Consider the following 15,266-nt stretch of genomic DNA (forward strand, 5'->3'; position numbering starts at 1 on the left):
CCTCTGGTAGCTCAGGACGGTCCTCTGGTAGCTCAGGACGGTCCTCTGGTAGAACAGGATGGTCCTCTGTTAGCACAGGATGGTCCTCTGTTAGCACAGGATGGTCCTCTGTTAGCACAGGACGGTCCTCTGGTAGCACAGGACGGTCCTCTGGTAGAACAGGATGGTCCTCTGTTAGCACAGGATGGTCCTCTGTTAGCACAGGATGGTCCTCTGTTAGCACAGGACGGTCCTCTGGTAGCACAGGACGGTCCTCTGGTAGCACAGGACGGTCCTCTGGTAGCACAGGACGGTCCTCTGGTAGCACAGGACGGTCCTCTGGTAGAACAGGACGGTCCTCTGGTAGAACAGGATGGTCCTCTGTTAGCACATGATGGTCCTCTGGTAGAACAGGATGGTGCTCTGTTAGCATAGGATGGTCCTCTGGCAGCACAGGATGGTCCTCTGGTAGTACATGATGGTCCTCTGGCAGCACAGGACGGTCCTCTGTTAGCACAAGATGGTCCTCTGTTAGCACAGGATGGTCCTCTGTTAGCACAGGACGGTCCTCAAGGTAGCACAGGATGGTCCTCTGTTAGCACAGGACGGTCCTCTGGTAGAACAGGACGGTCCTCTTGTAGCACCGACTCGTATGGACGGTCCTCCTGTGTCCCTTGTGTGAAATGTTCCGGCCCGCGACCGGCTCGTGGCAACTCAAGTGTCGAGGGGTAGTTTTTTTTTTTTTTGTCTGTCGTTCTTGTTTAGTGCCGTATCCCTCCACCCCTTTTTTTCTTGCCGCCTAAATAGGCCAGAGTAACTTTTCTGCATTCATGAGTTTTGTCTAAAAGCGGCGTCTTTCACGCGGCCTGATCGTCATTTGTACGATTGACTCTTCTCTCTCGTTGGCGTGACAAAAATAATAATAGGGATGTGATTCGTTTGTTTGAATACGGTACTTGAAAAAATTCTCGAGTGAATGTTGGGCAATTAATCAAAGAATGTTGACCTGCGACTTGGCTATGACGAGAGAAGGATTTAGATTTTTTTTTGTAGCAGGAAAGGGGCCAAATGCTTGTTCTAGTCCTGGCTGGAGGTATTGAACTAGCAGCACTCGAGGCCGTTGTATGGAAGACGCTGGGGCTATGACTAAGCCAATGTGTGAATAGATGAGCTATTGTTTGGGAGATCAGATGTGGGAATTCGATTGGCTGTTGAATAAGATAATGACTAATTATGGCCTCTCTCACGGCCGGCGTGGAGTGGGCTGAAGAAAGTGAAGGTTAATGGTGATTAATGGTAGGATTTAAATTTACTCTCATTATTTGAACATCTGATTGGCCTCTTTTTTCTTCCACACCTCATCCGTGAGGGTGTTTTGTTTTTATAAACGATCTGTCTTTGATGCAGATATCATTGAGTTGATGGTCAGTTCAAGTTTTAGCTTCACGCATAATTTTTTTTTAATTTTTTTTTAGTTTTAGCAGTTTAAAAAAAAGAGAATGTTTACTATGCTGGTAAAAAATAATCCTCTTTAGATCTAGCGATCCATTGGGCAGATGAAGTATAGTTCATGTTTCTTGACCTCGACATATGAAGGGAACGTGTGGTCAGCACTTTGCCCAGACTTTTTACTTTCCCTAACGTGAATTAGGTACCCATCAGAGCTGGGTGGACCCAGTAACGCTCTACTGACCTGTAACCCGGATACGAACTCGAGACTTGTTATTGCTGATGTAATGGTTAGATTCCTCGGGTGTATGCGATCAGTTCATCGATACAGTGAACGAAAATCTGGTTTCTAATTTTCGGGTGTTGCCGTCGGTTTAGTGAATCGATTTTTGTGCCACATCTGTCAGTCTAATGATGTAGTGCTTGAAGCTACCGGTATTCGAGGCTTGAGGTGTAGTGGGGCATTTTTCAAGTGGAGCTAACGATGTAATGGTTTCTCTTATAGGTAGAAGTAGAGTTATCCCTGTAATTGTTCTTTTTTTTTTCATGTAGAGCTACTGGATTAGCGATTCCCTTAACAATTTGAACTACACGTTTTATGATTCATTCCTGCTTGTGAAATGGTTAATTTACCAAGTAAAGCTACATGTGAAGTGATTTCCTTTACAAGTAGAACTACTGGTTTTCTGGTTATCTCTTAATTAGGGCTACTGGCGTAATGGTTATCTTATCAATTAGAGAAACTGGTTTAGTTTTTTTTTCCTTTTATGAGTAGAGCTACCTAACTAAATTCAGAAGTGTTTTTCTTTTTAATTTATTTAGGGTTTTTTTTTTTTTTTTGTATTTAGCTACTAACACTAACAAAATGATAAAAAGTATTTAGCTTTTGTTGTCAAAAAAAAATAATTTACGGTTGTAAATCTCTACTGGTTTAGAAACGACTTTGATGTAAGTGATAGTCGTAGTTATTGCTACAATGAAAATGATGGTTGAATAGCTCCCCCCGACACCACCTATTATGCGTATGACCAGACTAAGACCATGAACATTTCCCCCTCCCTTCCCTTTGTGCGAGTTGTGTAAGTTTCCATTGATGTCACCGAGGCGCGTCACGCTTTCTTGTCCTGTTCCTCACACCGCATCGTGTTAGCCTAACACAACAATCACACCGACGTGTTTATTTTCTGCCGTTTTGTCATTCAACACTCGGGTAGGGTGGGGGGGAGGGGGTGTGGGGGGCTCAATGCCGGGATTTGTTGGCGTTCATTGAAAGGTGATGAAGTTTTAGTGCCTGCGGCCCCCGAACTATGGCCAGATGCGCTTTATTTTACTGCTGGTCTGTGAGTAGCGTGGGGGAGGGATGGTGGGGGGTGATCAAAGACGGGGACTTTTTCTTAAGACTCTCAGGGTTAATTAGATATGGTAGAGGGGGGAAGAGGATGGCCACTTAAGGCATTTGCATATTAATACGGACTCTGTGTTTGTGTTTCCCCCGGACCGTTAATTAAATCTCTCCTCCATCCCTGAGTCGCCTCTAAATGTTTTGCTTCTTACACGATTTATTACTCGACCATTATTTTGGTTCAATATTGCTAGCAAGGTGGCAGGCAATTTACTGGGGAGAAGACCTCGAATATTTACCTGACTTTGTCAGAGGAAGTGGATATTTTAAAAACAAAGTTTGGCACCTGAAATAAAATACACGCGATCACAGCAAAAACATAATTGGACTAAAATAATTGCTATAATTTAAATTCATTTTTTAAAACATCAAAAAGATTAATATGAGTGTTCTGTTGTTAAAGTTCGACTTGAGTAGCTTAGCGATGTATCTGTATAAAAAGGTTTATATACTTGTTTGTGTATTAAAATAGTACATTCATCTTTCTAATTGATGCAATTGTTATAGTACGGACACATACGTTGTAGCTGCTTTGTGATTTATTCTGCCTATAAAATATCTGTTGTTTAAATGTGAGTGATTTGTACTTTTGAGGGTGAGCTGTCTGTGAGAGGGTGAGTGGTCTGTGTGGGTGAGCGGTCTGTGTGAGGGTGACCTGTGAGGGTGAGTGGTATGTGTGAGGGTGACCTGTGAGAGTGAGAGGTCTGTGTGAGGGTGACCTGTCTGGGTGAGCAGTCTGTGTGTGGGGTGAGAGGTCTGTGTGAGGGTGACCTGTGAGGGTGAGAGGTCTGTGTGTGGGTGAGAGGTCTGTGTGAGATGTGTGTGTGTGTGTGGGGGTGAGCGCTCTGTATGTGGGTGAGGTCTGTGTGGGTGAGAGGCCATTGTGAGGGTTAAAGGTCTGTGTGTGGGTCAGAGGTCTGTGTGAGGGTGTGCACTCTGTGTGTGTGACCTATGTGGGTGTTAGGTCTGTGTGAAGGTGAGCGGTCTGTGTATGGGTGAGGGGTCCGTGTGTGGGTGTAAGGTGTGTGAGGGTGAGTGGTCTGTGTGTGGGTGTAAGGTGTGTGAGGGTGAGCGGTCTGTGTATGGGTGAGGGGTCCGTGTGTGGGTGTAAGGTGTGTGTGGGTGAGCGGTCTGTGTGTGGGTGAGGGGTCTGTGTGTGGGTGAGGGGTCCGTGTGTGGGTGTAAGGTGTGTGAGGGTGAGCGGTCTGTGTGTGGGTGAGGGGTCCGTGTGTGGGTGTAAGGTGTGTGAGGGTGAGCGGTCTGTGTATGGGTGAGGGGTCCGTGTGTGGGTGTAAGGTGTGTGAGGGTGAGGGGTCTGTGTATGGGTGAGGGGTGTGGGTGTAAGGTGTGTGAGGGTGAGCGGTCTGTGTGTGGGTGTAAGGTGTGTGAGGGTGAGCGGTCTGTGTGTGGGTGTTAGGTGTGTGAGGGTGTTAGGTGTGTGAGGGTGAGCGGTCTGTGTGTGGGTGTAAGGTGTGTGAGGGTGAGTGGTCTGTGTGTGGGTGTTAGGTGTGTGAGGGTGAGCGGTCTGTGTGTGTGTGTAAGGTGTGTGAGGGTGAGTGGTCTGTGTGTGGGTGAGGGGTCTGTGTGAGGGTGTAAGGTGTGTGAGGGTGAGCGGTCTGTGTGTGGGTGTAAGGTGTGTGAGGGTGAGCGGTCTGTGTATGGGTGAGGGGTCCGTGTGTGGGTGTTAGGTGTGTGAGGGTGAGCGGTCTGTGTGTGGGTGTAAGGTGTGTGAGGGTGAGCGGTCTGTGTGTGGGTGTTAGGTGTGTGAGGGTGAGTGGTCTGTGTGTGGGTGAGGGGTCTGTGTGAGGTGTGTGTGGGGGGGTGAGAGGTCTGTGTGTGTGGGTGTAAGGTGTGTGAGGGTGAGCGGTCTGTGTGTGGGTGTAAGGTGTGTGAGGGTGAGCGGTCTGTGTGTGGGTGAGGGGTCTGTGTGAGGTGTGTGTGTGGGGGGGTGAGAGGTCTGTGTGTGGGTGTAAGGTGTGTGAGGGTGAGCGGTCTGTGTGGGTGTGCGCTCTGTGTCAAGGTGAGCCAGTGTAAACTGAGAGGCAGGTTACAGCCAGTGGCCAGGGCCTGCACACATCCATCAGTGTCACCACTGCTCGCCCCTGCTCGTGCTGGACTGCCGGAATTTAATTACCGACTACCTGAACACGCCGCTCACCCCTGCACGGGGACCCTGCTGTGAGCGTACATTGTTTTATGCGCGTCGGTAGCAGCTGCTACACGGTGGAGGGTATTACACTTGTGTGGACCACTGGCCATGTGGACCACTGGCGAGGTGGACCATTGGTTGTGTGGACCACTGGCTGTGTGGACCACTGGCTGCGTGGACCATTGGTTGTGTGGACCACTGGCTGTGTGGACCACTGGCCATGTGGACCACTGGTTGTGTGGCCCCTTGCGAGGTAGATCACTGCTGCGTGGACCACTGGCTGTGTGGACCACTGGTTGTGTGAACCACTGACTGCGTGGACCACTGCTTGTGTGGACCACTGGCTGTGTGGACCACTGCTTGTGTGGACCACTGGCTGTGTGGACCACTGGCTGTGTGGACCACTGGCTGCGTGGACCACTGGTTGTGTGGACCACTGCTTGTGTGGACCACTGCTTGTGTGGACCACTGCTTGTGTGGACCACTGCTTGTGTGGACCACTGGCTGTGTGGACCACTGGCTGTGTGGACCATTGGTTGTGTGGACCAGTGATAAGGCAGACCACTGGTCATGCGGACCACTGTCTGGTTCAACACTTGTGTTAACTATTGGTCGTGTGGACCACTATCCGTGGAGCACCATATGTGGCTCAGCAGTGGACCACTAGTTGTGTTGGCCACTGGCTGCGTGGACCACTAGCTGTTTCGACCACTGGCTGCGTAGACCACTCGTTATGTGGACCACTGGCTGCGTGGACCACTAATTGTGTGGGCCACTGGCTGATTTATCACTTGAATGGACCTTACACAAATGTAATACTAACTGATACTTTGTATTTCCAGTCTTTTGTTTATACAATAAATTAAAACACCCCTAACATGTTTCCACACTAAAACATAAACTATCAATTTGATCCAGTCAATTTAAATACCTGACACGTCATTTTTCTTTTATTTTAAGATTCAGCAATATTTCCATCAAATATCAGTTTCGGTAATTACCTTCAGGAAATTAAAATATTGAATTCAGTCTTAAGTTGATTTGTGTGTGTCCTGGGGGTGGGCGGGGAGGGAGGGGATTAAATAATTAATTGCTTTTGATTTGTCCTTGTTTTGAAAACTCAAGTTAGTCTTTAATCTCAATGAGTATGTGGACTGCGCTTAAGTAATGTGTGTCCTTGAATGTGTAATTTTGACTTTGTATTTTATTTGTTCAGCTTTTAAACGTGTAGTGTTGAGACAATGTGCCATTCAGCACGGTTTATCAATACTAACCATATAAAGGGCCCAGACTTGGATTTTCAATGCGCTATCATTCAACGGTCTGTTAGACTATAGAGCCTTAAATATGTATTGTACTGATAGTATCTGTACGGTTTGTAATGTAACAATGGCTTTTAACCGCAGGGGTTCGGTGAGTCAGTCTCAGGGGTTTGGCGGAGGTCAATACACAAACCCGACTCATGATTCATAATTGGATTTTTATAAGTGCGGACGATTGAACTATTTCGAACGGTTCGGTGAATGCGCATATGAAACTGGTGGGGTTCGGTACCATCAAAAGGTTAAGAACCATTGCACTAAAACATAAGCACAGGGCGAGGGGCAGGATGCGTGGGTCACGTGACACGTAGACTGGGCACTACATCTGTGACGTAAGACACGACTAGTCCAGCACACCGTGTCTGGGAGTTAATCTGGATTATCAACCCCATAACCCATCGAAGAGATGACCATTGCCAAACTCAAGCATGCTGTTCCAAGCGCAGGTTGCTGATATTCAATCTGCTATTGTCACGTGATCGGTGCCTGAAGGACATACATCATTGCCAACGTGGGCGTGTTTGATGCAATAGGAGACTGGACTCCACGGCCGGTGTCAGTGTGGATGTTTAATCAAACAGCGCCGTGTGGTAGAGGCTGGTGGGAGAATCGACCCAAGAAATGCGTCTTAAAGTCTGTTCACTGGTGTCTGTCTTTGATCAGGATACGAAAGATTTGTTACTTCATACAGATAGGTAGCTTTGACAACACATTCGTTGCTTTATAACAAACATTCACGTATTGGTATTTTGTTCTTTACAACTGCTAGCTTCTATTTTACATCCTGCTAGAATGTACTGTGACAGAATAACGCAGGCGCAAGGGTTGCGCGAGACTTACTATCAGAACAGGATAACAAGCTGTGTAATATTTATTTCCCCCGCACGCGACACTAAAACAATGCATTGTGGGTAATGTCGTTTTATCTCGTTAGCGGGCGGCAACAGGATGTCGTCTGCTCCACAAATCCCTGCGTCGTCAGGTGTTACCTGTATTGTTACCGTGCTCATTGAAATCAATCCTTGATTTTTTTTCTATTTGGTTTTTTTTTTATCCATTAGTGTATTTTGATTAGTTTAACCTGATGCTGTGGAGAAACAGGTTGTAGGTAATGAAACAGCGGGTCGCCGTCGCCCTTTTATCTGTCGCTAATAACTCTGAATCTCGCCTTTCATTGTTACCATTGTTTTCAAATTAGCTCCAGCGGCGATAACCGATAAACCAGGACCAAGGGAGATAATTAATTAGTTTGAAAGGTAAGGGGAGGCGAGCAGGTAACTGTGTCGAGTTTTGCCTATTCCAGTCTCGTGACAAGTCCTCGTAAACTGATCTGATAACTTATCGCTGGTGCTAGTGTGTGTGACCGTCTGTGTGAGGGGCGCCTTTCACAGGGCAGCGCTAACTAGCTTGATGGGGGGGGGGGGTAGGTTTCGGCGGGGCGATCCTGGCTAGTTTATGTCAATAGGTGGGGGGGGGGGGAGGTCTGGTACTGACTAGCTTAATGTATCGTGCGATGCTAACCACATTTGAATGTCAATATGACAGGTATTCACAGTTCAGTCTGTTGAGTCCAATAATAGCATCACTGGTCAACTCTTGTTTGCTCCTGATACTGATATGTCTTTAGCGCTGTTTAACTATGTGTCTACCTAAAAGATCTTTATGCTTGTACTATTTAGCTTTCTTGTCTGTCTTTAAAAATTTGGAATGAGAGATGCTGTTAGCTCCGAATTCTATCAGACTACAAAGAACAGTGTTTTATTAAATTCTTGTATTCTTCATTGCTTGCTAGCAATACAACTATACTGTGCTCCACAAAGTGTTTTGATGTTGTACTCTGTACTCGTGTGGCGAGTGTCCACACGGCCGTTCAGGAGCTGTGACCAGATCAGTACAACTCTACTGTAGCTCCACAAAGTGTTTTGATGTTGTACTCTGTACTCGTGCGGCGAGTGTCCACACGGCCGTACAGGAGCTTTGACCAGATCAGTACAACTCTACTGTAGCTCCACAAAGTGTTTTGATGTTGTACTCTGTACTCGTGCGGCGAGTGTCCACACGGCCGTTCAGGAGCTGTGACCAGATCAGTACAACTCTACTGTAGCTCCACAAAGTATGTTGTACTCACTATGTACTCGTGTGGCGAGTGTCTACACGGCCGTACAGTGACCAGATCAGTACAACTCTACTGTAGCTCCACAAAGTGTTTTGATGTTGTACTCACTCTGTACTCGTGTGGCGAATGTCCACACGGCCGTACAGGAGCTGTGACCAGCTGTTGTGCCAGCACGACACGACACAGCGTCACGCAACATTCTGATGTGCCATTAACTGGCGGGGCTACACAGATTGTAATTACCGTCCCCGGTTGAGGTGATTTGTGGGAGATTGATGCTTTTTACCTGCTGGGCTCGCACTCAGTTTTTTTTTATTTATCCGCCATCATTTGGTCCAGTGCTGGTCACATGTGCATACAACCTGATGTGCCCACTGTCATTTTGTTTGGTTCCCCGTGTTTCTAATTGTTCCCATTGTTCCCTTGTGGCTCCTGATCTTCTCATTTGCTTATGTATTTGATAGCAAATATAACCCATTCAATTATCCAAAACTACAATGTTAGCTGGTTTTTAATAAAAATTGGTAGTTTATTTATGCCTACATTAGCTATTATGTACTTTCGACCAAGTTGTAGCATTTCAATTGATGTTTGCTTAAGACAAGCAATAACCGAAAACTAATTGTTAAATGTAACCATAACCCACCCAGCCCTAACCCTGAAATGTGTGTGGGGGGGGGACGACTAATCCAAGAGCGCCCATTTAATAAAGATTAACCACCTCTTGTTTCACTAATCTTCTTAACCGCGTTACAAGGCTGGAGTGTGTTAGCGACCAATGCAAGTGTGTTGAGATGGCTCGAAGCGTTCAAACCATCGCCCAACACTGGCTCTATTGTTGAATAAACCTTCAACTTTGACCTTGGCTGGTCACTCGAAATATTTTTGTTTTATCCATCCGGTACGTCTTCCTCGTTAAACTTAGCCAAAGGTCACGATGGTAATAGCCCTTGGTACCAGTACCAAAACAATGATTCCAGCCGTTTGTTTAAAAAACCATGATGCTTGTCAGGTAATGGTATTTTTAAAAAGCCATGATGAGTTGTATTAGCCGTTTGTTAGGTACAAGTGCTGAATTAGCCGTTGAGAACATGTACATAAGAAGCCATGATATGCTGTATTAGCCTTTTATTAGGTAAAAGTATAAAAAGCTATGATGTGCTGTATAAGCCGCTGAGTACATGCACCTATAAGGCATAATGTACTGTATTAACCGTTTGTTTGGTACAAATATAAAAAGCCATGATGTGTGTATGAGCCATTTGTTAGGTATAAGTATAAAAGCCATGATATGCTGTATTAGCCGTTTGTTAGGTACAAATATAAAAGCCATGATGTGATGTATTAACAGTTTGTTAGGTACAAATATAAAAGCCATGATGTGATGTATTAGCCGTTTGTTAGGTACAAATATAAAAAGCCATGATGTGTTGTATTAGCCGTTGAGTACATGTACCTAGAAGCCATGATGTGCTATGGGGGCCATTGTGTAGCCGCTTCTCCCTAGGAGGTCAGCGCTGAAGATGCGTGTGAACTCTGTGAAAGGTGAGGGCTTGCAAGTGAAATGTCTCTCAGTGCCTGGCCTGTTATTATCTAATAAGTGCCTTCCTCCTATGTCGGGCCTTTGTCGTCCCGTCCCCCTCCTCCGCCACTTCCCCCACCCCCCGCCGTACTGCTCACTTTGTGATGGTCAATACAAAAACACGGTTGGTAACTTTTGGAATATCTTGTGACGTTCCCATCACAAATACAAGATGAGCTGTCCTGCCCCCTCCCACCCCTTCTCCCCCCCCACCCCTTTTCTCCCCCTCCCTCCAGCCCCCCTCACCCGCTGATCACTCTTTCTCTCTCAAACCCAATGAGGATGTTCTCATCCGACACCCCCCTCCCCCACCCTCCCAAATCGTTGCGCCGCCTTTCTCTAATCCCGCACTCGATTCCCCCCGCCCCTACCCCTCTTTTGAATGGAGCAGGGGTGTGATGCACCCCCTGTTTTACCCTGAGTGATGTCTTAGTTATTGAATATGGCGTATTAGAACGGGCTCGCTCGTCGCTTTACAATCGTCCCATCTGGAACCCAAATCCTGCTAGTGATTCATCCCTGTGTCACACACCGAAATTCTGGCATCGGGTGAGTCAAGAAGTCATTGTCTTTGATGCCGTCACGGGTAGGGGTAGGACGAGATGAGGTCAGTGTTTGTCTCAAGCAGGAACCTCTGGAGATCTGGATTCATATCACAGCCGGCTTGTTAACATACTGACAAACGTTGTGGATGCGTTACATAGTCCTACACATATACGTTTTAACATAATGACACATAGTCCTACACATATACGCTTTAACATAATAATACATATTTGTTTTTTTACATAGCCCCACACATTTCATGATCTTTATCCTTGCCGCACAGTTTGTAACCTTTGAAGAATTCTCACAAAGTTCTGATCTTGATTTGAAAAATCAGTACTACTTTGCTGACCATTTAATACTCCTTATGTTCCATCAATAACAATCATACATTATTCATGTTACATGATGTTGGCTTTTTTTGCCTGTACTCATACATGACTGTTAGTGGAATTCATGTACACGCTATGAATAAAAGGCCACGCGAAATTAATCACTTGCTAGCTAAAATAAACACACCATCTATTAATATTAACACACCATCTTCTACACAAAACAAACGCCCCACCCACAGTTACCACACCCACTCCCCCAAACCTAACCACCGCTAACACACCATACCGTATAAACACAACACACAACAAACGTGTCGCCATTTACATAGCATTCACCAGCACCCACACACGAAACATAAATATCCACCTAGCCTAACTAAAGCTTTAGCCACGTACTTATCACCCGCTGGTTGGATACTAACCACTACACACACACACGCACACACTATTTAACCACACAATATAAACGCACCGTCACCCACTATTTAACCACCAACCACTACTCACAAAACCGCAACACATAATCTCACATACACTCACACAACACACCACCTCCCCTACTCACACAACACACCACCTCCCCTACTCACACAACACATCACCTCCCCTACTCACACAACACACCACCTCCCCTACTCACACAACACACCACCTCCCCTACTCACACAACACACCACCTCTCCTACTCACACCACACACCACCTCCCCTACACACACCACACATCACCTCCCCTACTCACACAACACACCACCTCCCCTACACACAACACACCACCTCCCCTACTCACACAACACACCACGTCCCCTACTTACACAACACACCACCTCCCCTACTCACACAACACACCACCTCCCCTACTCACACAACACACCACCTCCCCTACTCACACAACACACCACCTCCCCTACTCACACAACACACCACCTCCCCTACTCACACAACACACCACCTCCCCTACTCACACAACACACCACCTCCCCTACTCACACAACACACCACCTCCCCTACTCACACAACACACCACCTCCCCTACTCACACAACACACCACCTCCCCTACTCACACAACACACCACCTCCCCTACTCACACAACACACCACCTCCCCTACTCACATAACACACCACCTCCCCTACTCACACAACACACCACCTCCCCTACTCACCCAGTCCACTATCCCGCACCGACCCACAGTAGCGCGCCTTCACTCACCATTTCGACTTGTTTGTTTACCAAACCGAGATGACCTACTTAAGACCAACCACCTTGTTATCTTACCTTTCCATGCAGACGTTTCACTTGTGGAACAAGTTCTCACGCTGGTAGTTTCTCCAGCCCCAGCTTTGGTACCTGTCTTAGAGTAGACCTGTAGACCGAGGTCAGCCTTACTCACAAGTGTGCTTATACAAACCTGGACTTGACGGGAGAGGGGGGGGGGGAGATCATGGCCGAGCGGGCGGGGAGATAATCTGTGTATGGACAGCGATAATTACCACCTCTCTCGCGTTGGGATAGGGGCAGGGGTGTGTTCCGTTGGACGGTCCATTTCCGCATGGAACGTGACATGCGATTCGCTACTATTAACGCCATTAAAAGTTGTTTTTTTTTACTCACAGATTTCACACGTTTTATTCTCATATAGGGGTCGGTTGTTGTAGTCAGGATAGATCTCAAACTGTTATAGATGGTTGAATAGGGGTCTGTTGCTACAGTCAGAGATAGATCTCAAACTGTTTTACAAAGTTAAGTGGTGGTCTGTAGCTACATTTAGACCTGGCCTCTAACCATTCTTGGGAGTCTGTTACTAAAGCTTGAGACAGCTTTCAGCACTGCGTAGCTAGGCACTGTATCGTGTTTTGTTTCTCTGAGCTTTGACCCCTGGACCCAACCAGCGTGACCTTTTGTTTTTATCGTACATTTATTTCCATTGGTATCGATTTTCGTGACGTATCATCCACATAAGTAGAGACGACCATTGTAAATGCCCCATTAATTATAACGTTTGATTGTAAACTTCCCTCCCCCCTCTCTCGCCAGTCACCCGCATTTTACGAGGGACCCCCGGTCCCGTATCCAGCGCTGATCCCCCAGCACGTGCGGTCACGTGATCCACGTCCTACTACTTAAATCGACTCCTGTACAGCCGAGTCTCCCCACCCACACACACGCCCTGGTGCTGTCGTATTCATCTATAGACAACTGACCCTTATCTGCACCCTGACACCTCCACCCCACACTGACCCCTCGAGACAATATGTCAAATCAAATGACCCCCATCTGGGGATAATTTATACACACAACTGTCCCCTTCTCTGCAGATTAAAAAAAAACACACACATACATGACTTATCCATATCCAGCCTTCCACAGCTATTCCCACCACTCCAGAGGCGTAGCGACCCTTCCCGGCGCCCGGGGACAAACATTTCGATTTGCACCCCCCCCCTCGAGATTTCGATTTGCACCCCCCCTCGAGATTTTGATTTGCACCCCCCCCCTCAAACTTTCGATTTGCACCACCCTCAACCTTTCAATTTATTTTTCCAACCCATTTTGGCGCCCCCTAAGCTCGGCGCCCGGGGACATATGTCCCGCCCCCCCCCCCCCTCGCTACACCACTCTTCCCTTTCTCTTCCCCCTCCCCCACGCACACACTCACTTTCGTTGATTTGTATATTGTAATCATGTGATAATCATCTGCATGCAGGCATGGATCTCAGCAAAAAATGAACATCGTTGTGTCATCTTGGCTAACATAGCCGGACACTTGCACTTGACTCAGTCAAGTTTTAAGCTGACCCTGATTTAGGACGATTCTGTCCTGTATTAGCCTCCCATAATTTCCCCAACCCAACGTAGGTGTCCCGCCCTCGACTTGATGACCAGACTTCCAGCCCGTACATAAAACAAAGCCTCTAACTCTACCATTATATATCCCTCTCTCCCTCCCCACATCCCCCAGCCATGAACTGAACAACGGGAAGTCCCATATCGGAACCATTTCCCATTAAACAGACAATCAAATAGTATCACCAACAGCCCGTATACTTGATGTAATGGGACTCTCGCCGTTTCACGCAGGCTTGTGTGTGTGCTGCTACCCAGATTTATGACGCTTTAGAGTCATTATTTATGTTTATTTACCTCACTTAATAGGGGAAAAATATCACTATCTTTTTTTTTCACTCCATCTGGGAGTAAAATCGAGGACTAACCAGTACTGTAGCGGGGGTTTAGTGGTGAGGTTAAGCGTGAATTAATCGCAGTCTCTCCCAGGACGTCCCGTTACCTCGAGTCGGTCGCAGGTGGGGGCGGGGTTTAGTTTGAACCAAGACGTGATCTCTGAGGGCGGGGCCGCCGGCGCACTATTTTTTCCCTCTCTCCCGTGACTTGTGATGCGCAGGTAGCCCGGCAGGTAAAGATAGCGGGACTTTTGCCGTGAGTGGGAGGAGTCTACGTGCGGCCACGGTGACTGACTACGGTATATGTGCGGGAGGTTGGCCGTGGTGCGGGTAGTTGAGCAAGGTGAGGCGCAGATAACCTGAGCTCGCCGTGAGCAGCGTCTACTTCATTTCGTCGTCTCGAGTGTTTGAAGCAAGGTGTTGGCGCCAAACTTTGGCATGCGAAAATGGTTTTCAGGGGTAAGTTAGTCTTCACTTTATTTTTTTTTACAAGTCTTTAGTTATTGACATGTTGAGTATACAGTACTTGTTTTAAAGCTTGTGTATAGCACCAATTTTAAACTTTAGTTAGTATTGTTAGGCTGTTAGTCGTGCATGTTGATAGTTTACGTTTGTTGATGTGGGTGAGCACTAGACGAACACACGATAACTTGTACACTTCAAGCTTACACATGGTTTAGTAGGTTTAATGTTGGTTTAACTCGTAACACAGCCAGGGTTAGTGATCGTACCAACAGTACGGTATGTTGTGGTATGGCTAACCCAATTGAAGCATGTTTGAATTTACACTTTGTGGTTTAAACGTCCCCAATCTGTTCAGTGTTCGGTATTTTGACCGTGGGTAGCCGTGTTACTAAATATAGCTGACCTGACCACTAGCACATGGCAGTCCATGCCAACCTGTTCTTTGTTTGCTCAGTCCGCTTCCCTCCCTTTTCATCACCTCGCAGGTAGCTATCTCCCTCTGGCCGTGCTTAACATTAGACGGGGTACTCACGACACTTTATGGCAGCTTTCACTTTCCTCCCCGGGGGCGGAGGTGAGGAGGAGGGGTGGGGGGGATGATTCAAACTTAAACCAAGCCATTTTGTAGAATAAAGTAAACTACTTGGGCGTTTAGGTTTTCGTAGTCACGTTTTAGTATCTAATATGTAGATTTTTTTTTTCACATTAGATTGAGAAGGGTAGTAGAGAGTGTGTGTTGGT

General features: G+C 46.9%; 1 protein-coding gene across 4 annotated transcripts in view; it reads left to right on the plus strand.

Annotated features, from left to right (window-relative positions):
* LOC131928218 (zinc finger E-box-binding homeobox 2) overlaps positions 1-15,266 on the plus strand; it is a 52,680-nt gene that overhangs the window by 24,344 nt on the left and 13,070 nt on the right. Inside the window, exon 1 of one of the 4 annotated variants that reach the window (XM_059284168.1) lies at positions 14,410-14,519. The exons of the other annotated variants lie outside the window; for them this stretch is intronic. Coding sequence (XP_059140151.1) covers positions 14,507-14,519 — 13 coding nt within the window. The 5' untranslated portion in view covers positions 14,410-14,506. Of the gene's footprint in view, positions 1-14,409; positions 14,520-15,266 lie in introns of those variants that run through there. 4 annotated transcript variants of the gene reach the window in all.

Source organism: Physella acuta, unplaced genomic scaffold, assembly GCF_028476545.2.
Source record: "Physella acuta isolate Inbredline_101_S28 unplaced genomic scaffold, ASM2847654v3 ptg001478l, whole genome shotgun sequence".
In the NCBI taxonomy this organism is placed as follows: Eukaryota; Metazoa; Mollusca; class Gastropoda; family Physidae; genus Physella; species Physella acuta.